This window comes from Aulonocara stuartgranti, assembly GCF_965226115.1.
Source record: "Aulonocara stuartgranti genome assembly, chromosome: 5".
Classification (NCBI taxonomy): Eukaryota; Metazoa; Chordata; class Actinopteri; order Cichliformes; family Cichlidae; genus Aulonocara; species Aulonocara stuartgranti.
Genome location: NC_138943.1, coordinates 21,549,317 through 21,575,281, shown reverse-complemented (window position 1 = coordinate 21,575,281; position 25,965 = coordinate 21,549,317). Strand labels below are relative to the sequence as shown.

The window sequence follows — 25,965 nt, the reverse complement described above, 5'->3', positions numbered from 1 at the left end:
TTTATCCTTCCTTGGTTTTACCATGACTGATGATAACCATGACTTACAGAATTTCCCCAAAGTGTGTTTTGGGGAAAAAAGATGAAACTTTAATGTGTTCTTTGTAGAGATGTGGTTCCTACTTGTTACATACTTTGAAAACAATAGATTATAGGCTCATTATGTCTGTGAATGATTATCAGTGATATAAGGAAATACACACACTTACCAAGTCAGCTGAAATTAATGTTTAGAATACATATTTACAAAATCAATGCTATATCGTTTTCACTATGACAATTTGAAAGTACAGTGTTGTAAGAGTCAAGTTAACTTTCAGAAACCTCTGCCACACATCCCGCAGGGAGCAGTCCACTTACCGGTTTCCCATCCTGGCCCGGTTTTCCAGTCTCTCCTGGTGTTCCCTGCAATTGCAAGCCACACATCTGTATGCTGACAAATCTCATAAGAGTATCATAATAGTTTTATATTAGACTGAATAACACTTTCACGCAATTTAGCTGAACATCAACAAATATGAACACAACAGGTCATCTTTACGTTTCAGTTTTGCAAGATAAACAAGAAACAATGTTTTAATTAGTGGGAATTTAAGGAGGCGGAAGAGAAATTTTATTAGCTTTAGACATAGCTTGACTAACTGTTTCCCCATGCTTACAGTCTTTGCACTAAGCTAAGCCAACCAGCAGCCTTCAATAGTGTAATATTTAGTGGACAGATGTTAGGATCACATCTTTTCATCACTGATCTTCCTAACAAGCAGGAGGTGGTAGTCAGAATATTTAAAACACATTTTGAGTTCATGATTAGAGTAACAAAATATTTTAATCAAGGCTCCATTTGAGAGGCAGCTCACCTGTGAGCCATCACGGCCTTTTTCTCCTGGCTCTCCTCTCTCACCTTTATCACCTCGAGGTCCCACGAAACCCTGTAAGGCGCATTCCAATTGTTTATTCATATTAAGACACATACGATGTGACATGACACAAGATGTGTGTAATATGCGTAAATCTTACGCGGTCTCCTTTAGGTCCTGACGGTCCTGTAGCACCAGGTTCTCCCTTCAACCCAGATACTCCAGGAGGGCCTCTAGCCCCAGGAGACCCAACCAGGACTGAGTCAGCAGATTCTCCCTATAAACCATAATCACATACATATGTGTATCCTTTTTTTATTCTACATTTACTAAATATCTTATCACAACAATAACTAAAACTATTTTACCTTTTGACCTGGCGGGCCAGCTGGTCCTGTTAATCCATCCCGACCCTGAGAAACAGAACAAACTATCAGTTAACTACAAGAACCAGAAAATTTACTAAAACAAGAAATGAAACCATCAACCTAATAAGAGGACTCACAGAATCTCCTCTGTCACCTTTCTCTCCTCTTTCCCCCTAAAAAACAAATATACAATGTCATCAGTGTGATGCCACAAAAAGAGACCCCATTTGGTTGCCCAACTCTCCTCTCCACCTTATCTCCTGGCCTTCCTGCCTCTCCTAGTTCCCCAGCTCGTCCAGGAAGACCTGGTATCCCTGGCTTGCCAGGCTCCCCAGCAGGCCCCGCAGGTCCCTCTGACCCTCGTTCGACAATGGCTCTTCCTGGAGGCCCCGCTGGTCCCACAGGTCCTCGGTCCCCTGCGTCTCCTTTGCCGCCCCTCTCTCCAGAAAAACCACGAGCACCCTAGGGCAAAACCAGAATAAAAAACGATTTCTCTATCAATTTCATTCGATTAATTACACTCTAAAGAAAAAATCCAAGCAAGATGCTTCATTCTATCTGACTGGAAGTCTTCACATCATTTTGTCTTTTCACTTTAATCCTCGAAGATGCTTAGTCACACTTACATCTGCTCCAGATGGTCCTCTCTGTCCAGGCTCACCCTTATCTCCCTTTTCACCTTTCTCTGAAAGTGTGTCCTTGCTGTCCATAGCCTCCTTCAGATCAGACACCTGTGTGGAGCAGAAATCCAAAACGGAAAAGCTTTATAACTTTCAGCAGCAGATGCCCATCTGCAAAATGTTTTAATCCCCAGATAAAACCAGTCATTTAGAATTCATCCCAGCAGCTCAAAAACTGCTCATAAACAGTGTCACTTTAACCTGCCAGGCATAATTCTAAAATATATAAGCAGGTGTATGTGCATAATAAATGAAAGACTCATGCCTACATTTACTGGACTAAATGAGCTGCTGAAACAAGGCCAGACATAAATGGTATGATGACATTTGCAAGAACAAAGTGGGAAATATAACACTTTGCATACATTTGCAGGAAATGTTCTTCTCTATAAGCTATAACAGAAGCAAGAGTAAGTGCTGATTTTAAGACTGTTTAGATAATTGCATTTTTTCCCCATTATTCCATCCATCCATGCAAGTGAAAGCCAAAAGAAATCATGTTCAAATCTAGTTAGTCATCTGAGGAGTCCACCTACCTGAATACCAAAGCCTGCCAGAGCTTTCTGTACATCCTGGCAGGAAACACGGAGACATTATTAAACCGAGATGTAGAAATGTAAAATACTGACAACTGACAATTACATGACAGACAATGTGCTGATGTCTTACCACTGACGTCCCGGGTTTGCCAGGTGCTCCATCCTCTCCTGGGTCTCCCTAAACATAACAAGATATGAAGGAGTCAAAAAAAAAAAAAAAGTGGACCCTCGATGTCACATTTTCACTGAATGTTTCACTTACAGTTTCACCTTTCAGGCCAGGCAGACCTCGCTCTCCCTGAAAACAAAAAAGAAAAAATGAGAAATACCAATGAGGGTGAGGGGGGAATCGCACTGCAATACCATCACAATAAACTGCACACAATAATAACGGCATCACAGTAAAATGATTCTTAGATCTTTGCAATCTTTCTTTTGTGCAAGAAAAAGTACTCCAGAAATGGAAAAAAAGCAGGGCTTATTTCTTTAGTAATGTAACTTTGGTGTTAGAGTGTGTGTGTGTGTGTGTGTGTGTGTGTGTGTGTGTGTGTGTGTGTGTGTGTGTGTGTGTGTGTGTGTGTGTGTGTGTGTGTGTGAGAGAGAGTTATTATTATTCAGCTTTAATAACATGTTAGTTCAAAGTACTCCAGTTTATACTTGCTAACTAAAAGGTAAGTTAATTGTTCAAAGAGGACTGTGAATGTCATATGCCAACTAAAGAGTCTTGAGGTGTAATGAGTTCTCATAAGAATAGAAGGTGAAAGACTTGACCTGTAGCTGCTGTTACATAGAATCACATTTCCATTCACTTCCTGTTTCAGCTACAGAAGCAGGACACCAGTTAATACAAAAAAGCCCAGAAAAAAAAGAAAAAACATCTCGAAACTACAACTTACTCTGGTTCCTGCAGCTCCAGGGATTCCTGGGACACCCTGAAAGGAAAACGGGGACACAAAAATGAAGACACCCTGGCAGCTAACAAACAGCAACTTGTGTAGATATGACACACATAACTGCTAGTTGTGAATGTTGGTGGCTCATGGTTTGGGGATAACAAGAGCAACATACATAGAATATAGTGGACAGTAATAATTATTTGACTGCCACTTATTTTCTTTAAAAATATATATTTCTCCATTAAATAAGCTAAAAGAATCTAACTAAAAGATGCTCAATTTAGTTTCAGCAGCACCAACAGCGGCAATAAGAATGGTGATGCACACTCACAGGTGTTCCTGGGGGCCCCTGTGGACCTGGGATTGGTGTCGCGTCAGCTCCTTTCACATACACAACCTGAGAAAGGGGAACATCCCGTTTCATTCAAAACGCCAAATTAACTTTGCTATTTTTCACATGTTGGCTTCACTCGCACCTGACCAGGAGGACCAATGCTGCCAGGTAATCCAGGTGCTCCTGGGGGACCAGGGGAGCCTAAAGGCCCAGAAGGACCACGGTCTCCTGTCTCCCCGTCACGGCCCTGAAAAACACATGCTGTTCACAACTGAAATTCACCCCACACACTTTCTTCCTCTTTCACTATAGTAAAGGCTGAACTATAAAATCAAAGCAGGTGGCCGCTGCCACCCCTCCACTGATGTTCTAGAGATAATTAATATGAATTTGCACATGAAACCGGCACTCTGACATTTGGCACCCCTCTGGATTCCACTCAGAAGTCGCTCCACTTAAAGGCTAAGCTAGATCATTAGAGGTGAATTTATATAGCTTCTTCAGAGGAGCCCATTGATTCAGCAGTGAGAGGCTGATGTCAATTTTAGAACAACTATGGCTGACAAATATACAGCTGAAGGGGGAAGTGATCAGGAGAAAAAAAGGATGGAAAGCTGATATGCAATAAAGTCATAACAGTAAGGCAGGGCGATATAAGGCATCTCGATAAGATATATAAAAAACAAACTGACAATACATTTTTGATAAGTAATCATATGAAAGAGGTTTGTGAAAACTGACATCTCTTCCAGCTGCTCCAGCTTCTCCTTTGTCACCCTGTAGATTAGAAATAGACATTAAATACAATCTTCAAAAAGAATGCTGCTAAATTATGGGTTTTCTTGTTTTAATCCCCTCTTTATGTGCACATCATGTAAAAATAAAAACCAATGTCTAATGTACGTACATGTAACATGCAATTTTACATGACAATCGCGTGGCTTGGTTAGCAAACATCGTGCCATGGGTCAAGTAAGATGCCTTTACAGAGTCAAACTGTGGAAATCATGTTGACTAAATCGTATAAAAGAGACACAGACCTTTCTACCATCTTCACCTGGCACGCCATCCTCGCCCTGTGAGTCCAAACAAAATGCATTACAACAAACAGGAACAAAGTGCATAATGGCCAGTCTGCCACGGGAGCACTCAGTGCCTCTGCTTTAGAAACTCACTTAAGCGAACGATTATGCGGCAGAGCCTGAAATAAATGTCCATACTGCTTTTGATCAGTAAATATCATTTACAGAATAAAGGTATAAAAAAGGCCATTACCAATTATACAAGTACATCAAACTATGAGGATATTATATTCAGGAGGTCAGAGTTACCGTTTTGCCAGGTGGTCCAGCTTTGCCATTTTCACCTGCTTTACCCTGACAAATAAAAGTAAAGTTAATTAGAAATTTGGAAGCGGAAGTTCAGTAAAAACATGTATAGGCCTGACAGACAGAACGATGGAACTTTGTGGGAGTCTCTTTTTGAGTAGGATAGAGGGGTACTCACAGGTATCCCTGGATTGCCTGCAGGTCCAACAGGCCCTGGGGGACCCTGCGCCCCTACTAGTCCAGGTAATCCCTGGCAGAAAAAAAACAACAAATAGTCCAAGAGTAGATTTTGCAATGAATTACTAGACACTGTAAAACAGTGCAAAATAGATTTAAATGTGATTTGTTTATTTTCTGAGACGATCACTGTGTAAAAGATTCAGATTCAGAGATGTCATCGCTAGATAGACTTTAATGTGCATGAGCAGCTGCAGAGCTGTTGTACAACTGCCCTGTAAGCCAGGATTTAGATCTTTTAAATAAACCCTAAGTTTCAAAGTTCTGGACTTTTAATAACATTATTATGGTCAATATTGCATAACAGTCTCCTCTGAAAAATGGACTGGCCTGGAGACATCTTTCCCTACAGTCGGCTTACGCAACTCAGCACAGATCTAAAAGCTGTTTTTTTACAGTTTCCACAGTGCCCTCTGCAGGACGCCCACTTCAAGTGCATATGCTCACTAAAATTGAGAATGTCGCAAAATAATGACCCCACAACCCCAAATTGGATGAGCGGAAGAGAACGGATGGATAGATGGATGCTCATTAAAATCAAACTACAGAAGACATTTCCATCATGAATAATCATTTGCACGGTGATCATCTCAGACAATATGAAAAGTACATTTCCTGAAACTATATTAAATACATTTCCAGTGTAAAATGATTAAAACAGAACAATGAATGAAAACCTGAAGGGGCAAACAATTATACCCGTCTACTTAAGTAACAATACAACCAAAAATAATGTGTTTATTTTGTAATGATTGCCTTTTTCACACAATCATCTTCAAAGACAGAGAGAAACAAAACTTACATCCCTCCCTGGATCTCCCTGTTTCCCAGGATCACCCTATAACACAAATAAAAACAAATGCAGTGCATCAGCTACACAGAGACTCTGTGAGTCTTATAGTTTGGTAAAAAATGAGACAAACTGAAATACCCTCTGGCCAGGTGGCCCAGGAGCCCCTGGTTTACCATCAAGACCAGGACGCCCATCTAAGCCAGATGCTCCCCGTTCTCCCTGGTAATGCATCAGTTAAGAGTTAGGAAATCACATGGTTATTACAGTCTGTAAGTTAGCAGTATACACATGTTTCTGCCAGCAGATTCCTACTGGAAATCTGCTGTTTCACTAACAAAACCAGTGGAAGTTTCCTTGCAGCACAATGACAGAACTACACATGTCAGAAGAGAGCAGTAGATGAGATTGTGTGACTCCAAACCTTCTCTCCAGGTGGTCCTCTGTCTCCTGTGTCGCCCTATAAAAATCAACGTGGCATAAATATAGTTGAAAATCAATGAAATTCAGACAGTTAAAGATATGCATTAGAGATAATTGTAATGTAGAGAATGAGAGAAGGAAAGTCCACTCACTCTTGTCCCTGGAGGCCCCCGTTGTCCCTCAGGACCCTTTATAGATGACAGGAAAAGAACAAGAAGTCACATCACTCTTGCATACAAAAATCTACTGAGAACAGGATCTGTGCACATTCAGATTTATATAGGGCAACTTATCAGATGCTATGAATGCATTTAAAAATTGCAAGAATGAGGAACACTCACTCGTAGGCCTGGAGCTCCAGGAGTCCCCGCCTCGCCTTTCGTGCCTTTGCCGCCATGCTCTCCTGGGTCACCAGCATCACCCTGGGAATCACAGTGATGTAATCTGCTGCTATATACTTTTTTTTACCCAGTTACCTTACATTTTTCAGCTATTGGTGTTTATTTAGGATATTTTAACAGGTCAAACGAACATACTTGATTTTGTAAAAAAATAAATAAATAAATAAATTCTCAGTGTCTACATGCACAGAAAAAGCGCTCACCTTTTCTCCTCTCTCTCCTTTCAGCTGGCCCTGGATATCAGCCTGTTGACAAACAAACATGGCAAATGTCACATGGAGCACTGCCTCCTCTGTGTTATCAAAATTGGATTATAAGTAGTTAATTCGGTGTTAAGCTGATTCCTGGAGGCTGTTAAACAGTGTTCTGTGACACTGTTTTTTTACCACTGTTCCTGGTGGTCCTTGGGGCCCTTGAAGTCCCTGGTTGAAGAGAATAAAGTGTGTGAATCCACTAACGGTACATATAAAGACACATCTCCCATTTCCAAAATGAAAATAAGCACCATACCTGTTCTCCCTTCTCTCCTCGTGGTCCAGACGGTCCAGGGCTGCCCTGTGATTGAACACAGATCAATAAAGGTGCTGAGCGGCCGACCTTTTTCACAGCTCCTTCTCTCAAGGTCTCAACAGAATAGTACAAGAGCATACTGAAAAGCTGTCTGCATGATAACACATAAATGAGCGTCTCACATTTCGTCCACTCTCTCCAGGGTCTCCTATGTCTCCTTTCTCGCCTGGTGGCCCTGGCTGACCAGTCTGACCCTGAGTGCAGCATCAATCAAAAGGTCTGTTAAGTGAACTTTCAAATGAGGCAATTTAAAGGTTGCGATTGAAAACTTAACTTTAAAATATGCTTCAAAGAGATTTGTCATACCCTCAGTCCTCTTTCTCCTGGCTTCCCTGGAAGTCCAGACTCACCCTGATGAAAAATTAAAGTAAAAAAAAGAAAATGGCCAAGAGAAAGGATGGAACTACACCTAAATATTCATGACAGAAGGATCCTTTCTTTGTGGATATATATGATGGGGATGATATTCTAGTCAAACAAACATATTATAAAAGGTAAAAAGAAAAAAGAAAGAATGTGAAAGAGCGGATGTTATACTCACAGGAATGCCTTCATCACCCTTCTCTCCTCTCTCCCCCTAAAAAAAACGGGATTAATAATTTATTTGGGTGTGAAGCTCTGTGGCATTAAATTTCAAAATCGACACTAACCCAGTAGAGCATCTGAAGAGAGTACACATGCACAAAAGAAAGGCACTGGACATGTCATGAATACATAAAGGGTACTTGTTTTTACCTCTAAAACGACCATTAGAAAGAGGCGCATGTTGAAAGAAACAGAAGAAGGTTGCTGTTGATTTTTGATTACAGCACTGAGAGCAACATGGACAACCTTAATATCTTAAAACAAAAGTATGGAGTAAAGTGCAACAGTATATGGACACCTACACATTACACCTACAGGAGCTGCTCAGCCATGAAAACCCATACCATGAAGGTCCCGGCACACAGTTATTGTGCTGATGTTAATGCGCAAGGAGGTTTGAAGCTCTGTAACTTTTCGTAGCTGAGTTGCTGTGGTTCCTATATCTTTCTGATTTCAATAATTGATTGTGTTGTATTTTAGGTGATTGTGGAATATCTCGCAGGATAGAAAGTGACTTGTTAAGGTGTGGCCCAATACTTTTATCCATATAATGTACTTCACTGTGTACGGTAAACCAGTGAAAGAATAAAAAGAGTATAAAAGTTTCAGTAGAAGCTATAGTTTCCCATAGAGGCTGGACCATATGGTTGATATTATAATAAGAATATTAATGTGGAACCAGAAAACATTTTCCATATATCATAAATTTAGATTATCAACTGATTATTACACTTATTTTAAGTACAGAAAATGTATGTCAACAGTCCTTTCTAAATATATTTACACTGTGGAGTAAAACTTAAATTATCACTCAAACCTACATCCTATTTGTAAACTCTTGAAAAAAAAACCTGTTGCTTGTCACAGTAAAGGTCAGGTAGTAACTTCATCCAAAACACCGCTCTGACCTGTTTACCGGGAACACCTAGCTTTCCTGGGAATCCTGCGCGTCCATTTTCTCCCCTCTCTCCCGGTTCACCTGGATCTCCCTAACAAACAGTTAAGAGGACCAGATAAACAATCAAGCAGACACTAATAAACAAAAACAACTGAAAGCATTCGCAGCAGGCCTCTCACCTTGGCACCTGGCCTTCCGCTAATACCAGCGGGCCCCTGAGGGAAAAGCATATGTTTATGTACTTTTGCTCTGAGAGGTTTGGGAATGACAACAGGTGGCACAAGGGAATGCTCCATGAATAACTGATGCTTGTGTCAGGAATACATCACGGCAGCTGTAAACAGTGCATCTGTGCCCTTTGTAGCTCTGATAAAGAGAAGTTAGGATGACTTACTCGCTCTCCCGGCTCTCCCTTAGGTCCTGCAACACCTGACCCTCCAGAGCCCGGAGACCCCTTACAGTATAAGAAAAAAAATCAAAAACCATTATGAGGTACGGCAAATGATGAACATTTAAAAGCAATAATTAACATATTTTTCTCACTTTCTCTCCTCTCTGCCCTGGTTCTCCCTTTTCTCCTTTCGAACTCTCAGGGCCAGGTACGCCTCGCTCCCCCTGCGGGTGAAAAGCGGTGGAAGTTACACCCATGAACTCTGAGCGAGCTCCGCTAAAATGAAAAGTTGTAGGAGATGCGATTTTACACATTACCTGTTCTCCTTTCCTCCCTGGGAGACCTTGAACCTGCATGATTTAAATAATTCAATAAAGGCTTGTCATCATACACATAGACTGTCATGAATATTAAGTGTATATCCAAAAAAACGCATGAAGAAATGAATGTATGTGATGATTTTCTCATGTCTGATTGCTCACAGTTCTCCCAGGCTCTCCTCGTGCACCGTCATTTCCCTGGGAACAGACATGTTCACTTGTTCTTTCATCTTTGCTTTGAAATTCATTACACCAGATTATGAAACATTCAACGGCAAAATCACGTTCCTATTGACCCGCTGCCTCTCATATCATTGCACTTAATTATATCTGTCTCACCTTTTCTCCTGGCGGTCCACTGGGTCCTGGTAAACCCTGTTACAAAAAGGAAACACCATTTTGTGAGACTCCTAATGCAGATGATGCAACAAGCATGAAACGGAAAGGCACACAGATGCCATTAGCCAATATAACATAGCAGTCTGTCACTTACTCTTACACCTGCTGGTCCTGGAGGGCCTGGCTTCCCTGAATCTCCCTGAGGAGGCAATTTAATTCAGAAAAGAGTGAAAAAAATCTTTTGAAAGCACAAGATGCTAACCTGTAACTAAGACTACAAACTAAACCAGTACTCACTCTTCCTCCAGTTTCACCAGCTGGTCCTCTCTCCCCCTACAAACATAAAAAGGTTCAAATTCAACACATGCTCTTTCGGTGAAAGTTTCCCTGTATTAAATCAGCACATGCAATCAACAGAGTCTTACTGCCATACCTGAATAACTGAAAACATTACAGACCTTTTTGGGGTGTGCTCGAATACGTGTGGGTAAAACGATGCACAGCATCAGTGGTACCAATCTACTGAGCATCAGTGACATCACTAAGGTGTCTGCTGAGAGGATACTAAAAATCCTTCCCATCTGACAAGTGATAAAATGGCATCATCCATCATAATTCATGACTGTTTCTTTTCTCGGGCTCTTTGATATACAGTATCATTTTATGACCTCGTTACTTATTCATTCATTCAGATTTTTTTTTTGTGAGTAGCATAAAAGGACTCCAGCTGTTACATCATCACGATTATTTTTTTTAAATGAATGTTGAATCTTATAGAAAAGGGGCCCCAAATACTGTGAAAAGTTATCTTGATCCATATAACAGAAAGACGAATAAACAGTGACACAAAGAAAGATTCAGTCTCATGTCATGTGACTCACCCTATCTCCCTGTGATCCAGGCTCACCTGGTTGCCCTCTGTCTCCCTATCAGGAAAGAGAGTGATAGAAGTCATTATTCTTTTGGAAAAATGGCAAAAGTTTATTTTTTTCCCTGCCATCGTCTTACCTTGCTGCCAATTTCTCCTGGAGGCCCACGGGGCCCCTGAAAAACAGAAACAAAATGTTCAACCCTAAATTTATCAGCTCCACTGAGGGGGTTATGAATTTATTTCTGTTTCTAATTACACTGTTTCCTAATTAGCAGGATTTCTCAGCACCCAAACATGGCCATTTAGAAAGCATTTCCTCAAAACTCTCTAACTGTAAGGCACAGAAGCCCTTTTTTCACATGTATTTATTTATCTAAGCCGCCTTCATCATCCTGTCTGTTCTTTCTGATATTTACTGCATAAAATGGATACATCTTCATCATACTGTACTATGAGCCATGCTTTTTAAACACCCATGTGTCTGACCTACCCTGTCCCCAGGTTCCCCATTTTTGCCTGGAGGTCCAGGTTGTCCTTCGGCACTGTCACCCTGAAAAATAATCACAGGCCTGTGAAATAAACACATTGCATCACTCTTAAACCGACTCAATAGGCAACTACCTTCTCCCCTTTTCTGCCCTCAAGTCCTGCAGGTCCTGGAGGACCCCGAGGTCCCTGAAGTCCTGGAATACCCTGATAATACAAAAAGCAATTAGTAAATGCAAAATATGCCTTGCTTGTACACAGAGCCAACCTTCAAAATAATGTGTCAGCACACTGTCTGCGATTGACAGCTCTTACAGGGGAGCCCTTCTCGCCTTTCACTGCCACCCCGCTGCCTACTCCTGGAGGTCCCTGTCAGCAAAAAGAAATAAAAGGTGAGAAATCATTCTGCTCGTGTGGTCCTTCGCAGTGAAAGGACAAGTTGGTGATGGTGTGACTCACCCTCTCTCCTGGGCTTCCCTTGTCTCCCTGTAGAAAAAAGTGGAGGAGGAGAGAGAAAGACAGATTGAGAAAACAACCGGGGGGAGAACGAGGACTCAGAACATTGTTACTCTATAATAGGTTTCCCAAGAGACTGATGTGCGTCATGTGTATGCACACAAACTCACAGGTTGATCTGTAAAAAAACCCCCCAAAAAACAAACAAAGGACGTCTCTGCTGTTTTATGTATTGTTTTATTGCGGTCATAAGCCGCTACTTTTTCCCCCACACTGTGAACACTGCGGCTTATACTGATGTGCGGCTAATGCATATTTTTTGTCATGCGGCCAAAAACATTTTGCCTGGTAACAGTAGACCAATAAAATTGATAAGTAGTATATATACGTATATATTTTTACCGGTTGTTAAGAGACGTTGTAATGTTGTTTGTGCACCGTTCCGTAAAAAAAACACAACATACGCAGCGTAATTTGTGTGTTACCGATACGTACGTATACTTAAAGGTAGCCGTGTTACAGCCGCTGTTTGAGGAAAAAAAGCATTTGCAGTATGTATTTTTGTATGTTACCATAACGTTTATGTTACCATGTTTATGTTACCTTACGGATTAAATTAAACGTTAAAAATCCTCACGTGTAATATTTTTGTGCAGATATCTCATATTACAAGTGAAACGCATACGGCTTAAAATCCGGTGCGGCCTGTACAAGTGCAAAATTGATTCTTTCTAGGATTAGAGCATGCGGCTTTTCATCAGGTGCGCTCTGTAGTCCGGGATTTACGGTACCTTAAAACTAAAGCAGATTGACATAATGCAATGATCTGTTAATAACGCGACATTCTTATAAAATAACTGAAGAATTGGAAACTTTGCTGGGAAAGAGAATAAAGGATGAGATTTTTCTTCATTATTTCCCAGTGGGTCACCACAGCTGATCGATCTGTCCCTTTATCCCCAGCCAGTGACCAGTGAACACTATGATAGACAGGGTAATTCATGTCCAGACTTCAGACTTCGCAAAATCAAACAGCATCAGTCTCTGGGGCGATCGTGGCTCAAGAGTTGGCAGTTTGTCTTGTAATCAGAAGGTTGCCAGTTCAAGCCCCGGCTCGGACAGTCTCGGTCGTTGTGTCCTTGGGCAAGACACTTCACCTGTTGCCTACTGGTGGTGGTCAGAGGGCCCGGTGGCGCCAGTGTCCGGCAGCTTCGCCTCTGTCAGTGCGCCCCAGGGCAGCTGTGGCTACAATGTAGCTGCCATCACCAGTGTGTGAATGTGTGGATGATTGAATGTGTAAAGCGCTTTGGGGTCCTTAGGGACTAGTAAAGCGCTATACAAATACAGGCCATTTAGCATCAGTCTCTGTTATTGAATATGAAAACTGGATTTTTAATACATTAAAAGAAGAAAAAAGACCCGAGACTTTTTAAATATGGAGTGGAAAACTGAAAAGTAGAAACCTGGATAAAAACCTCCAACCAAAGAAAAACTGCCCAAGGATTTCTTTACATATACAGCCAATGATTGATATTCCACTGATGAAATATGCAGGCAGCTCAATACTACCACCATGTGTGACACTCTGACAATAACAGTTTCTTGTTGGAGAAATGCTCCACAGAGTTCATAAACCATATCCAACAGCTGTTTTCCCAGTAGGAATGGAAATAATGGAAAGAACTGAGTGAAAAAACTGTACCCACCCAAGTATATAATGACCAGTATATAATAAGCTTGTATATAAAAACAGAGCAAATATTCATTGCATTTGAAACTGCTGCTGTTTCCTTGTACTTGTAACAGAGCTAAGGGAAACTGACTGGGTAGTTTCAGAATCAGAATCAGAATCAGAAAGGGTTTTATTGCCAAATGTTGAGCAGGTTTACAACATTAGGAAATTGCTGCGGTGCTTAGTGCAAACATACTGTCATAAACGCTTAAATAGATATAAAAATAAAAATAAGAATAAGAATTAAAAGTGCTAAGTAGATAGTTTAAGATACGTTTTAGCACCGATATGGCAGAGAACAAAACTTCTGCACAGAAGTCAACCTGGCGGTCAGTGTTTTGCACTAGGAAAGGATGTGGGCTCATACATACATGAGACATGAGTAAGGGCACTTTAGAAATCTGATGTCAAAAGAATTAACTATGGAAATCTATTTTTCTTAGTAGAAGCGAAACAATGCAGGAGAAAAACCTTGACTGAAAGCCCTGGTGTTCCTGGTATTCCTGGGCGACCATCCTGGCCTCGTGTCCCTGGAACTCCAGGTTCTCCTTTGGTGCCGTCCCTGCCTAGCCGACCTGGTATACCCTTGCCACACAACAAAAACTCAAGTCAGTACATATGAATGATGGATGACCATACAAACCATTTTAACTACACTCTCTTCTACACCTAAGATTTTACAGGTGACACTTTGGCCCACTGTGGGTTTTAGGATTACACTGGCTATTTAAAAGAAGTTAAAGAATGCTGTGAATGTCAACATAAGAAACATCCTGACTGGTTATCTGGTGCTTTTCTTACATCTGTTCCTGGAATGCCTGGTTCTCCTTTCCTCCCTGGAAGACCCCCACCACCAGATGTCACAGAACCTGGTTCACCCTAAAATATCAACAAAGTGCAGTAAACAGTGGAATAATAATACTTCACCTTTTTTCTGAATTGGAAAAAAAAGGTTAAGACGTTTTTAAGCTCACCCTTTCACCTTTATCACCCTTGGGCCCCAGTGGTCCTGGTGTTCCTGGTTCACCCTAGAACAACAGAAAACAAAGGAAACACTGCAGTTCAAACCCGGTCACCAACAACTCTCTGGTACAGGACGGCTGGGGCTACTTACTGGGTTTCCTCTGACACCAGGTAAGCCTTGTGAACCCTGTGCAGTAAAAAAATAATAATAATAAGTAACAGTATTTTATTGACTCGCTGCTAACAAAATCATAAACAGTTAATCTGTGGGTTCCAGTCACTCTACTCACAGGAACACCTGCATTTCCAGGGGCACCTGGTCGCCCTGGTAACCCTGGATTTCCATCAATACCGGGAAAACCCTAAAGAGAACACGGCATATTAGTTTGCTTCTGTTTTGGCTGGTTTGTATGGTTTAGAATGATTTCAGCTACACTTACTCGCTCTCCCTTTTCTCCTTTTACCACTAGCGAAGGGTCAATTGGGACACTTTGGCCTGGTGTTCCTGGACGACCTTCAGGGCCTCTGGGGCCATCTCTCCCAGGCAAACCATCACGACCCTGTATGAAGATTGCTATTGTCAAGAAAGAGCTAGCATGGCGGTGGACTGCAAACCGACATGCAGATTTGCATTAACCATAGGCAGGCTAAAGCAACTTAAACAGCACAACCTGTGTAGAGCTGCCAGTTAACACGTTCAGCTGAGCCAACACTGTTGTGGGCTGATATTGATTTGCTGGATTTGCGACAGAACCAGACTTTGTGGCCTGCCTGGACTGACTTTACACTCAATAACTGGACGCTTGCTAAAATGTCATATCAATATCCATTTGCAGTAACACTGCACTACTGCAATGCCAAACTGAATCATCAAGTTCAGTACAATTAAATGACTCACAGGCTCTCCCTTGCGTCCATCTGCACCATCTCTGCCTCTCTCACCCTGTGGGTTCAAACAAAGGAAACAGCATCTTAAAAGCTGAAGAACAAGACCACTGGAGAAAAAAAAAGTGCAACTTCAGCTCTTCAATACCTTTTCTCCACGTTCTCCCTTGTCACCCTAAAAGAAAATTAAAAAATAACACCAAAGATTTAGAAATTACAATATGAACGGCAACAGAAGAAAGCTCTTGCTTTTATCAGTTACATAATTAACAAGCAATTAATCGGAGCAGCTTACATCAGTCAGTTTGTGGTTATAGGTTATAAAATGTAAAAATACAGCATGACGGTACACAATAACTTACCCGAGGGCACTGAATGGTGCACTCATCTGTATCTTGAGTAGTCTAAAAAACATCAACAGAAACAGCTGAGATTTAGACTTTAATTCTTATCACCGTTAAAATAATCGACACATATTCACTAATGTGAGTGTTACAGATGTTTAAATAGTTACTGGAAAACTAGCTGTTTTGTTTGCCTTCTTCTTTTTTTAAGTACATGTCAGTCCAGATCACACCAAGCTTAACTCCAATTCAAGATTGTAAACAAAATATTTTTTCTGGTTTCTTCCCACCTCTTGCGCTCTGGCAATACCACAGAGCAAGTCGGCTAGATTAGATTGTAGCGTGTTCAGCTGCGCTGGATAGCTTGTATACAAGAGGTTGTTGTTGCCATCTGACACAGCCTGATACAGCTCCACAGTGTCTGCCTGGTCGACACCAACAGCTAGGACTTTCACACCTAGCAAACATGCAAACAGAAAAATCAACAGTATTTGTTTGCAAGGCAGAAAAGATCATGTCTGTAGTGTACTGCAATTGAACAAACTATTTGTGGAATTATTTTGTAAGCATTGTTAATTAATTAAATTGTTTATTAAAATTTGATATGCCAAATACTCGGCATATCTCAGCATGATGTGCAGTGTGTCCGGCTCTGTTCAAGATGCTTTCAGATGTTTCATTCTATTAATGGTTTTCATTTATTTTTAGATTGAACACATGGCTTCCTACATTTTTAGACACACTTTTGTGGTAGATATGTCCCAACTAAACTGTTCCAATTCTGTCAAATATGCTGCCTTCATAGGGACCAGGCAGTAACACCCATCCAAGTTAAAGCAGCTGTCATTCTATTATATTCTGTTAATATTGTGACTTCATGTCAGTGATCCTCTGAAAGAAAACCTGTAGCTTTGAGACTGCTGGCTGCAAGGCTCAGGTCGTCATTGGAACGTTTGTCAGCGATGATGACAACAACACCAGGGACCCTTAGTCTCCGTCCAGCTGATGGGGTCAGGACATATTGTCTGGTGAATGTTACCGCCTCACCTGCAGAGGGTGACAGGCAATATCACAAATGTCATCGCACAAAACAAAGTAGCTGCTCAGATGGCACTCAGTAAGAACATCAAAGGACTGTCAGAAATGATAAGGAGAAAGACAAAAATCCCAACCGATGTTGCTCCCTGGGCTTTCATCAAAGGGTATGGACTGAATCTCTTGAAGAAGGGTGTCAGATCTGGCATGGCGATTGAGCAGGAACCATATTTTGGGTCTAGAACCATATACTACAACCCCAATCTGAAACAGATTTAAAAAAATAGCCCATAAGTAAAAGCTAAAAAAGGACTGGAAAAAAAACAGTTGTGCATTTCCCTGATCTGTTGTGAGACTTTTTTTTGACAAAAAGTACCTGTGTGTTGAGGGCTCCAGTAGTTATGAGAGACTCTGCTGTATTTGTGAGGAATTCACGTAAAGGTCTTGCAAGATTAATACGATCAGTGGACGCAGGTACCAGAAACACCACATCTAGAGACCCAAGCGCACACACTGCAAACAGAGGTGTGTGTCAGGGTTAGTAAGCGATGCATTCTTAAACAAAAGCATATGAAAGAACATGTGTTTGTTTTACCAGGGCGTCCAACTACAGAGCTTTCCCCTCCTAGTCCACTTGCAAAGTTGGGTTGCAGGCTAAATCGATATCGAAGGCCCAAACGCAGCCCGGGCACCTCATAAGAGCTAGATGAAGCAGGCAGCGTGACGGACAAGACTCGACCACTATCTGAGAAATGTGAACAGTGGGATTAAATGAAATGCATAATGTTAACAATGCAAGCATGTAGAAGTTGAAACAAAACAAAAAAGTGAACATGTATACCGCGATGCCTTACCTGATTCTTCTCTCCAACGAAGAATATATCCGGTGGCACCTTGTAAAGGACTCCAGCCTAGCCGCACAGAATCCTGGGTAACCTCTACCACTCGTAAAGTTGTGGTAGGCAATGAAGGCGGGGTATAATCACCAGCTGTGTGCATTCAGATGTAGTCAATTTATCCCCTTTATCAGTCAGTTTTGTACATTTCAACGGTTTTCTGTGAAATTTGAGATTTTGCAGCAAGGCTTCACAGAACCCTGCATATTCCTGAAGGTTTATGTTAGCACCAATCAGTATTTGTGAATTACCTCTAAAACACATTTCCTGCAATTATATCCAAAAGTCAGGACTCACGTGTGGTAACGCTGACAGATACCGGGGCTCCCTCTCTGTTTTGGACTAAAGCCATGACCTGCACCTCATACTGAACTCCAGGGTCCAGCTGGTCTAAATCCACTGCTGTCACATCTCCAGCTACCAGCTGACTCCTCTCTTCACCACCTACAGCAAAACACAGCAAGAGTGAGTGATCTAAGAGAAACAAGCTTTTATAACACCTTAATATCAGAAGAGACAAAAGAAGAAACAAAACCACACACCATCTGTTCTCCTCCAAGACACACGATAAGATGTTGCTCCCTGCATGCCAACCCAGGTGACTCGGACAACCTCTCCGCGGCCCTCCTGGACTTGCAGTGATGTCACAGTCCCAACCGTGGACTGATCTGGTTCTGTGAGTAGGATCAGGAAATACTAAGCATTGTTTACTTTAAAATATTCCAAGTAATCCACACTCACAGCTAGGTTTATGTAAAAAGATACACTTTGCACCTGTTGTTCTGGGTATTTGGCTGATCTAGTGAGATACCTGTTTTGACATCTAGAACTGCAGGAGTCCCTTCTCGAGATCCAGTCAGTGTAGAAACCTGCACTGTGTAAGCCGAATCTGGCTGCAGTCCATCGATAGTGTAGGTAGAAACACTGGCATCAACTTTACGACTAGTTTCGACTCCTGCAGCGAGCAGAATATTGTTTGACACTAACACATTCTTTTATTTATTAATCATGTATGTGGTTCCATGTAAATGCATGCATTTGCTTTTAATGCAAATAATTACAAACCATCATCACGGCGCCACGTGATCTTATACCCAGTTGCCCTCGAGGAAAGTGTCCACGTAATGCGTATTCTCTGAGGCGTGATGTCAAGGACACGAAGTCCAGACAATAACCCACTTTGGGGATTGGTCTGAGTAGCCAGCGTGGCCACCTCTCCAACACGCTGATCAGCAACAGCTGCAACACCAATTATTAGTGCCTCATCTGGCTGCAGGCCTTCTAGGGTGAAGGCCGTGAGCTCCGCTCCCAGAGTACGGGATTGTTCTGCACCTACAAAAGGGAGAACATGGGGTTACAAAAAAAATCTAAATTAATCAAGCTAAAACAGAGAAGAAATCTAAACGATTTTTATATATATATATATATATATATATATATATATATATATATATATATATATATATATATATATGAGATAATATTTATATACATAACACTTACTGTTGCCTTGTCTCCAAGTAACCCTGTACCCCGTTGCTCCGGTAACACCTGTCCAGGTAATTCGAATTCTCCGACTATTTGCATTTATTACTCTCAGATTAGTCACCCTTCCCACAACTTGCTCTGCAATCATTAATAAAATGATTAATAAAATATAGCATCACGGTGCTTTTAAGGAAAAAACTGTGGATAAAGCCTGAACTTCACAGAGGTCCATTCAGGGTCCAAGGTTTTCAAAGATAAAAAACAAACAAACACATCTGCCATTGAGTCAAGTGAATGTGATGATCTTTTTGTTTGTTTGTTTTTTGTTGTTGCTGAAATTGGCAGGTAAAAGAAAGACACAGGAGAATCAGAATGTCAGTAGCTTCCCAAACTCACCTGGTTTGATATTGACAGTCACCGGGTCTCCTTCGTTTTCTCCCACCAGTGCCGTGACACTGACACCATACGAGACCCCCACTATCAGGTCTCTGAGGTCAAGGGTCGTCTGGTTTCCAGGAATGAGTCGTACTTCTTCTGTTTGCGCTGACATGACATGAATCATACAGAAATTTTACCACCAATCATGTTTTTATTCATTTGGCAACAGAAGATATTGATTTGTTTTTCTTTTTAAATGACTAAGTTCAGCGTACAGTCAGTGTTCAAGATGATAACTCTGTACTGTGTGGCTCCGGCTACACCGGTCCAGCCAAGTCTGACAGTGCTGCCCAGATACTCCACCACTCGCAGGTTGGAAACCCTTCCCACTGGCTGTTCCTCTGCAAAATCAAGGGTCAAAGTGATTCTGGCACAATCAGCATGTTTATGACCCATACAGTAAATCCAAAATCAGTTTAGGGTTCAAGGCGGACCTCTGAATGTGGTGGAGACAGGTGTGGCTTCCTCACGACCTTCGAACAGGGTGTACAAGGTGAAGATATATTTTGTGTTTGGTTTCAGGCCTGTGAGCACAGAGTTGGTGGTGCTTCTTGGAAAGGACAGGCTCCGGACAGGGCCTCCTAAAGCACAAAAGAACAGTGAACAGGGATCAACTTTTTCTCACTCTATATATAATATCAGTGCAGTATATGCTTTCTGTTTCTATTTAAAGTTGGGATATAATAGAATACAAAACTAAAGCTGGCAAAGTTGGGAAAAAATCATAAGAATTTATTTTTAAAATTTTGCTTTCATGGTATATGTATGTCTAACCTTCCCCCTCCCTCCACTCCAGCCGATACCCTTGAGAGGACTGAATGAGTCTCCAGGTGAGGCGGATAGAGGAGGGACTGGTGATAGCTGCTCTGAGGACCTGCTGCTCTTGACGCTCTGAGGGGAAAAAATAATACATTATGCAATATGTTTTGAAATGTTTATATGTAAATGGGATGGCTTATTATGTTCTGTAATTGCATCTTCTGTTTAGAATGGCTGCAGACTTTCCATTCAGTATAAATAGTGGGTGACAAACCCACTTTCAAGGTACATTTGCCATACTACAAATTCTGTTCTTGCAGAATTACTACATGCATGGACTCCTGGAGCTTTTTTACTCCACAGTCACTAATTCACACACACATGCGTGCAAACACGCACACACACACACACACACACTAAATAAGAGCAACTTATTGTTTTTGTATCTTGTGCCAGGAGGACTGAAAGACGCTTCTGCACTTAAATAGATGCCCATGATTACTGGACACCTAGTCTACCACGAGAGCTACAGCCACACACAAAGATCTATTCCCAGACACACTTCATATGGTGTCGTGATAGATTATTATAAGACTGAAAGTAACTCCATCGAACATGAAACTTGCCTTCTTTAAAGTTGATACAAGTACAATTTTTATAGCAGTAAATAGGGTAAGTACCAGGCATTTGTTGCGAATCAAATGTACTTGATTAACTGGTCATAAGCAATTGTGAGCACCTTCATAAAAAAAGACGTTCAGGTCTGTTTTAACAGATTCTCACAATCTTCCCAGGACATCCTAACAAATTCAACCACAGGTCAGACTGTGCAATGCTCAGAGAAACTGCAAAAAAAACAAAACCTCAGTCTCTACAGGCCCCAGCTAGCATGTTAAATGAAAGTTTATGACAGTATAATCAGAAAAAGATAGAACAAGTATGGGTTATTTACAAGCATTGCCAGGGGAAAGCCTCTTCTCTCTAAAAAGAACATGGCAGTGTGGCTTAGGTTTGCAAAGTTGCATCTGAACAAGCCACAAGAACTCTGGAGCAGTACAGTGCACCACATTTGGTGACAACCAAACACGGCACATTAGCACAAACACAGAGGTGGAGGGGTGATTTTAGTCTCTTTTGACCAAAAGACCTGGGCACCTTGCAGTCACTGACTCAACCATAATGCCTCTGTAAATCAAAGTATTCTAAAAATAAAAGTCAAATTTGAGGCCATCTGTCCAACAGCTAAATTTGGCCATGCAACAGGACAAACACATCAGCAAAGCAACAACCAAATGTCTGACAAAAGATAATAATCAAGGTGTTGCACATTATTCTTTTTGATATAACTGGATATCTGAGTGGCTACAGAGCAAAAGTGAACATGGACATGCATGCCACTCTTAAACCATTGAAAATCTATCATTTGTACAGCAGCCAGTTGCAGTATGTTAGCCTGCATATGCAAATTTTACACGTTCGTGTCAAAACAGATCTTCGTGGTTGAGGAATCTTTTGTGAAATTGCATTAAAGCTACAGTGTCAAGAAAGCAGTGTAATGATTGACAGCTAAGTAAATCAGAAACAGATTTAATACCACACCTCCGCCCTGAGGCTGTCAACGTAGTGGACAAGAAATCATCACACAGGTCGGCAGCCACGAGACAAACAAACACATTTCTCCAATGCTGTGAATGAGCACAGGACTTTTCTTGTAACTGAGCTGCAACTACATCGATGTGTGTCCGATAAAGGTCCAGAGGTCAAAGAAAAGTTTGATAATGAAAAGGTAACTTGAAGCTTACACACACAACAAAGTGCTTTAAGAGAACATGTTGTATACATCTTAGTCCTCTGATGGCAGAACTGAGCCACAAAAAAGTTTCCAGTTCTCCATTCCCATCACTCCACTGCTCAGTGTTGTGTCCCCACAGTGACTCAAGTAACACTGGTCCAAATGAAGAGACAGCATATGGGAACTGCTCACGAGAGGCAGATGGTGTGTGTGTGTGTGTGTGTGTGTGTGTGTGTGTGTGTGTGTGTGTGTGTGTGTGTGTGTGTAACGAGGGCGTAGGTGTGCTACAAAATGTTCCCCAAACAAAACAGCCCTAAACAGTAACACATGTAGACATTTTAAAATAGAGATAAACCGCAAGGAGGATTTCTATCGCTTTATTTTTCTCCCCATCTTCTTCCTGCTGCTGCACTTGGCAGGACAGGATAGAAGGCAGGAGCAAAATTCAAACAGCATTCTTTATGACAATTAGTTTCTAGAGAAACGGGAAAACTGGAAAGTAGATTGTTGCCCCAACGTACTGTGAGTCACTGATGGGATGAGAACAGAGGAGAAGTTTGGTGGTGTGGCAGACAACTGAAAGCACGCCTACCTATCTTGAATCTGGCCGTTGTTGGAGAGGCCTCTGTGTTTCCCTCGTACAGTGGGATAATAGTAACAATGTACTCAGTATCTGGCTGGACCCCGGACAACGTGTAGAAGTTGATGTCACCACCGACCTCCACGGTCTCTACATCACGACCTAAGTGAACAAAAAACAAAGACAAAGATGTAAAGATATGTGACGCAGTAAATAAATGCTGTTAAAAAAAATGATGTCTGATGTGTCCTTCGACCTGTAAACGGTCCCCAGACCAGACGGTACGCCCTCGCACCGCTGACACCTCGCCATCGCACACGAACACTGCCCTCTGACTCCGTCTCCACTGATAACTGCTGCACAACCTCAAGGCTCACTAGCACAAAAACATAAACAGAGAGACGTGAAGATAATGTTAAATAATGTTAAATAAATACTGAAGGTCAACACAAGGAGACAGTATCACTTAGATCAGGCACTATAATTTATCATTTCTGTGTATTTGTGGCAAACTGTACCACTTATTGTATTTTACCTCCTGACTATGGTCGCTCACATTACAGGAACATTATATAGCAGCGGCAAAAGGATTAACAGCAGGCGAGAGGACGAACTCACGTGTGCGGGCGTTGAGGACAGACGGGGATGCAGAGTTTCGTGGGAACAAGGGGTAGAGGCTGATGACGTACTCTGTGTCGGGCTGAAGTGACTCCAAGGTGACAGATGTGGAGCCTGCAGACAGTGTCCGCTCCAACAGCTGAGCTGCCGGCTGACCTACACAGAGAAGAGCAATTAACTAATAAATGCCCTAAGAGCAATCGCAAATTATACTGTGCGCTATGTTCGAACATTCAGACAGAATGTTTTTGCCTTTAGGGCCTCGCCTGTGCTTGATTAGTCTCGAGCATACTGAGAAAGGCCGTGTGCCTGTGCAGAATGTAGGTGTCTATCTTTGCCTGGTTTCACTGTATTATAAATGTCAAACGGTGCACTGTGAATAGGTAGGAACATCACTCCATGCTGCGCATGCTCACTACAATGCACCCATTGACGTGGCAGTGCAAGATTGACAGGGTGGCTTAGCGTGGCATTCTTCAGAAGAACTGATACTGGCACAGCATGTGGTGAGAGAAAAAGCTTATATGAGCCCTCGGGGCCCACTTTCCTCTCCTGAATCACAGCCTAAGCACCCACCCAGACCTCCTGACACACCCGGGTGCTATAAATGTGAAGACAAAATGACTCACAGTCCATGACATAAGCAAAAGTTTTCTCAGTCTGCCGAGCTTCATGATCAGCGATGATAAAATGTATTTGATATTTTAGGTAATTATAAGGTTATAAACATCCCAGCTGACAGCCAGTGCCTGAGGGAAGTTAGATGTTACCGAAGCTAATGTTGATCACACTGAACACATACTGCTACACACCCTTTGCATGGCCCCTGGATGCCATAAAAAGTAACAGTAATTGACTAGTGTTGACTTCTTTTCCTTTTTTTTCATAATTCTGCCAAGGTTAACATCGTGGCAGGGCTATTCTGACATTATAGGATAAGAACGGATTACCAAAACAGGCAGGAAACAGAACAAATACATGTGTGCCCGACCTTGTGGTCCGTAGGTGATTCTGTAGCCCTGGACAGGAGTTGAAGGTTGATTCCAGCCCAGAGTGAGAGAGAAGAAACCTGCTTGCACCAAGCGCAGACTGGAGACACCTGGCAATGACCCTATGTGAAGAGAAAATGGGCTATTTCATATTGCAAATGGACCGATACTTATCTAGCGCTTGTCTACTTAATCTGAGAACTCAAAGCATTTTCTTATTACAAAGCTAATTCATGTATTGACACTCACACTGATAAAAGTGCTTTTTCCGATTCTTAGCCACTCTTAAACCAACATTCAAATGCTCACACTTTGATTAATGGATGAATCAGAGACAACTGGGGTTCGGTAACTTGCCCAAGGATACTTTGACATTCATAAGTGTTTTGTCAGTCTCTTGTGTCTCTGTTGAGTCGTTCACTTTGTACTCACTGGTCCGTTGCTTGGCAGAAACAGAGTCTCCCACACTGTTGGGGTACTGGGCGATGACAGTCACCAGGTAGTCTGTTCCTGACCTTAAACCTCGTGCAGTGTAGGTCCTCTGATTGGCAGTGACACTATCCTGCAGGTTGGGACAGGGGTGATCTTTGTAAACTGAGACTCCTAAAACACGTGTATGACTGAAAAATAAATCATCACCATCATGCCAAGGTACACAGAAGTGAATGCAATGCTTTGCTCTGCCACACTTTAATTTTTCCTTTTCCTTGAAGAAGATCCACCCATTAGACATGTTTATACTCAGCCTGAACACACATGCTTCTCGAGCAAAGCAGGATTTCGTCTGGCTCGTAAAACTGCAATTAACTGTTTCAGTGTAGGTCACATAAATGCACCTTTGCTCATTCTCTAAAATCCTTCAACACCTGAGGTCACGTTACCTCGACATCAGTGGAAGAAGTCATGGGGTGAAAGAAACGTGCGAAGGAGAATTAGAAGACTCGTTTGGCAGGTGACAGCCATATAAAAACAACAAAGTTCAAAGATGAACCACAAAATGCACATTTTAAAAGAAATATATTATATACTATTAAATGACATAAATCTTCTTTTATTATTTTTTTCCTGCTGAAGAAAAGATCCTGTATAACTCATTTCTTCCTTTGTTTAATAAATCTTTTTGGGACCAGCATAAAATTTAATCCATCAGTCACATCCAATTCAGTGTCAGCTAACCTGATTAAAAAACTAATGATACAATAGAGCTGTAGATGTACAGTAACTAATGCAAATCAATTTATAGTGAATCTTAAACATACTATGATATAAGTAATACACTTTATAATTGTTTAAGCTGTGTTTTACAAAATTCTAAACACATCAGTAGTTTACGGCAATAAATGAAAAATGAACTTAAAATGTAACGTTTATGCAATCTGCTCCACTTGTCAATCATGTTGATAATTTCTTGTGAATCATCAGGTGGTGTGTAAAGGTGTATCCTATACTAAAGGAAATAATAAAGGAAGCACTTCAATCTGATTATTTGGTCGCACCCCTGAACTCACCTGACGCATTTCTGCTATGACTGGTTGACCCAGACCAGTGAGTGGCACGTGCTGGATCACATAGGCACTCACAGGGCCCCCTGCAGGACTCCATCGGAACCTGAGAGAGTCAGACGTCTGGCCTATGAACTGCAGGTTGGATGGACCAACAAACGCCTCTAAGAAGAGAG

At 41.6% G+C, this 25,965-nt stretch overlaps 1 protein-coding gene across 2 annotated transcripts in view; it reads right to left on the bottom strand.

Moving 5' to 3' along the window:
- col7a1 (collagen, type VII, alpha 1) overlaps positions 1-25,965 on the bottom strand; it is a 55,281-nt gene that overhangs the window by 20,770 nt on the left and 8,546 nt on the right. For both annotated transcript variants that reach the window (XM_082533113.1, XM_082533112.1), the window contains exons 7-79: positions 25,796-25,953; positions 24,720-24,849; positions 24,290-24,409; positions 23,299-23,454; positions 22,937-23,056; positions 22,693-22,842; positions 20,324-20,440; positions 19,984-20,130; positions 19,765-19,890; positions 19,508-19,654; positions 19,127-19,249; positions 18,689-18,955; positions 18,435-18,578; positions 18,166-18,297; positions 17,921-18,067; positions 17,582-17,716; positions 17,323-17,472; positions 17,104-17,240; positions 16,865-16,991; positions 16,596-16,739; positions 15,983-16,149; positions 15,711-15,752; positions 15,497-15,523; positions 15,362-15,406; positions 14,904-15,023; positions 14,754-14,825; positions 14,615-14,650; positions 14,475-14,528; positions 14,302-14,379; positions 13,972-14,085; positions 11,772-11,798; positions 11,628-11,681; positions 11,448-11,519; positions 11,317-11,376; positions 10,964-10,999; positions 10,837-10,881; positions 10,253-10,288; positions 10,110-10,154; positions 9,956-9,991; positions 9,779-9,814; positions 9,614-9,646; positions 9,449-9,520; positions 9,300-9,359; positions 9,085-9,120; positions 8,916-8,996; positions 7,964-7,999; positions 7,729-7,773; positions 7,545-7,616; positions 7,363-7,407; positions 7,239-7,274; positions 7,056-7,097; positions 6,793-6,873; positions 6,604-6,639; positions 6,453-6,488; positions 6,170-6,250; positions 6,041-6,076; positions 5,180-5,251; positions 5,005-5,049; positions 4,714-4,749; positions 4,415-4,450; positions 3,816-3,920; positions 3,671-3,736; positions 3,340-3,375; positions 2,706-2,741; positions 2,574-2,621; positions 2,441-2,476; positions 1,851-1,955; positions 1,477-1,686; positions 1,362-1,397; positions 1,225-1,269; positions 1,017-1,133; positions 857-928; positions 360-404 (exon numbers count right to left, since the gene is read on the bottom strand). In XM_082533113.1, coding sequence (XP_082389239.1) covers positions 360-404; positions 857-928; positions 1,017-1,133; positions 1,225-1,269; positions 1,362-1,397; positions 1,477-1,686; positions 1,851-1,955; positions 2,441-2,476; positions 2,574-2,621; positions 2,706-2,741; positions 3,340-3,375; positions 3,671-3,736; positions 3,816-3,920; positions 4,415-4,450; positions 4,714-4,749; positions 5,005-5,049; positions 5,180-5,251; positions 6,041-6,076; positions 6,170-6,250; positions 6,453-6,488; positions 6,604-6,639; positions 6,793-6,873; positions 7,056-7,097; positions 7,239-7,274; positions 7,363-7,407; positions 7,545-7,616; positions 7,729-7,773; positions 7,964-7,999; positions 8,916-8,996; positions 9,085-9,120; positions 9,300-9,359; positions 9,449-9,520; positions 9,614-9,646; positions 9,779-9,814; positions 9,956-9,991; positions 10,110-10,154; positions 10,253-10,288; positions 10,837-10,881; positions 10,964-10,999; positions 11,317-11,376; positions 11,448-11,519; positions 11,628-11,681; positions 11,772-11,798; positions 13,972-14,085; positions 14,302-14,379; positions 14,475-14,528; positions 14,615-14,650; positions 14,754-14,825; positions 14,904-15,023; positions 15,362-15,406; positions 15,497-15,523; positions 15,711-15,752; positions 15,983-16,149; positions 16,596-16,739; positions 16,865-16,991; positions 17,104-17,240; positions 17,323-17,472; positions 17,582-17,716; positions 17,921-18,067; positions 18,166-18,297; positions 18,435-18,578; positions 18,689-18,955; positions 19,127-19,249; positions 19,508-19,654; positions 19,765-19,890; positions 19,984-20,130; positions 20,324-20,440; positions 22,693-22,842; positions 22,937-23,056; positions 23,299-23,454; positions 24,290-24,409; positions 24,720-24,849; positions 25,796-25,953 — 6,053 coding nt within the window. The remainder of the gene's footprint in view (positions 1-359; positions 405-856; positions 929-1,016; positions 1,134-1,224; positions 1,270-1,361; positions 1,398-1,476; positions 1,687-1,850; positions 1,956-2,440; positions 2,477-2,573; positions 2,622-2,705; positions 2,742-3,339; positions 3,376-3,670; positions 3,737-3,815; positions 3,921-4,414; positions 4,451-4,713; positions 4,750-5,004; positions 5,050-5,179; positions 5,252-6,040; positions 6,077-6,169; positions 6,251-6,452; positions 6,489-6,603; positions 6,640-6,792; positions 6,874-7,055; positions 7,098-7,238; positions 7,275-7,362; positions 7,408-7,544; positions 7,617-7,728; positions 7,774-7,963; positions 8,000-8,915; positions 8,997-9,084; positions 9,121-9,299; positions 9,360-9,448; positions 9,521-9,613; positions 9,647-9,778; positions 9,815-9,955; positions 9,992-10,109; positions 10,155-10,252; positions 10,289-10,836; positions 10,882-10,963; positions 11,000-11,316; positions 11,377-11,447; positions 11,520-11,627; positions 11,682-11,771; positions 11,799-13,971; positions 14,086-14,301; positions 14,380-14,474; positions 14,529-14,614; positions 14,651-14,753; positions 14,826-14,903; positions 15,024-15,361; positions 15,407-15,496; positions 15,524-15,710; positions 15,753-15,982; positions 16,150-16,595; positions 16,740-16,864; positions 16,992-17,103; positions 17,241-17,322; positions 17,473-17,581; positions 17,717-17,920; positions 18,068-18,165; positions 18,298-18,434; positions 18,579-18,688; positions 18,956-19,126; positions 19,250-19,507; positions 19,655-19,764; positions 19,891-19,983; positions 20,131-20,323; positions 20,441-22,692; positions 22,843-22,936; positions 23,057-23,298; positions 23,455-24,289; positions 24,410-24,719; positions 24,850-25,795; positions 25,954-25,965) is intronic.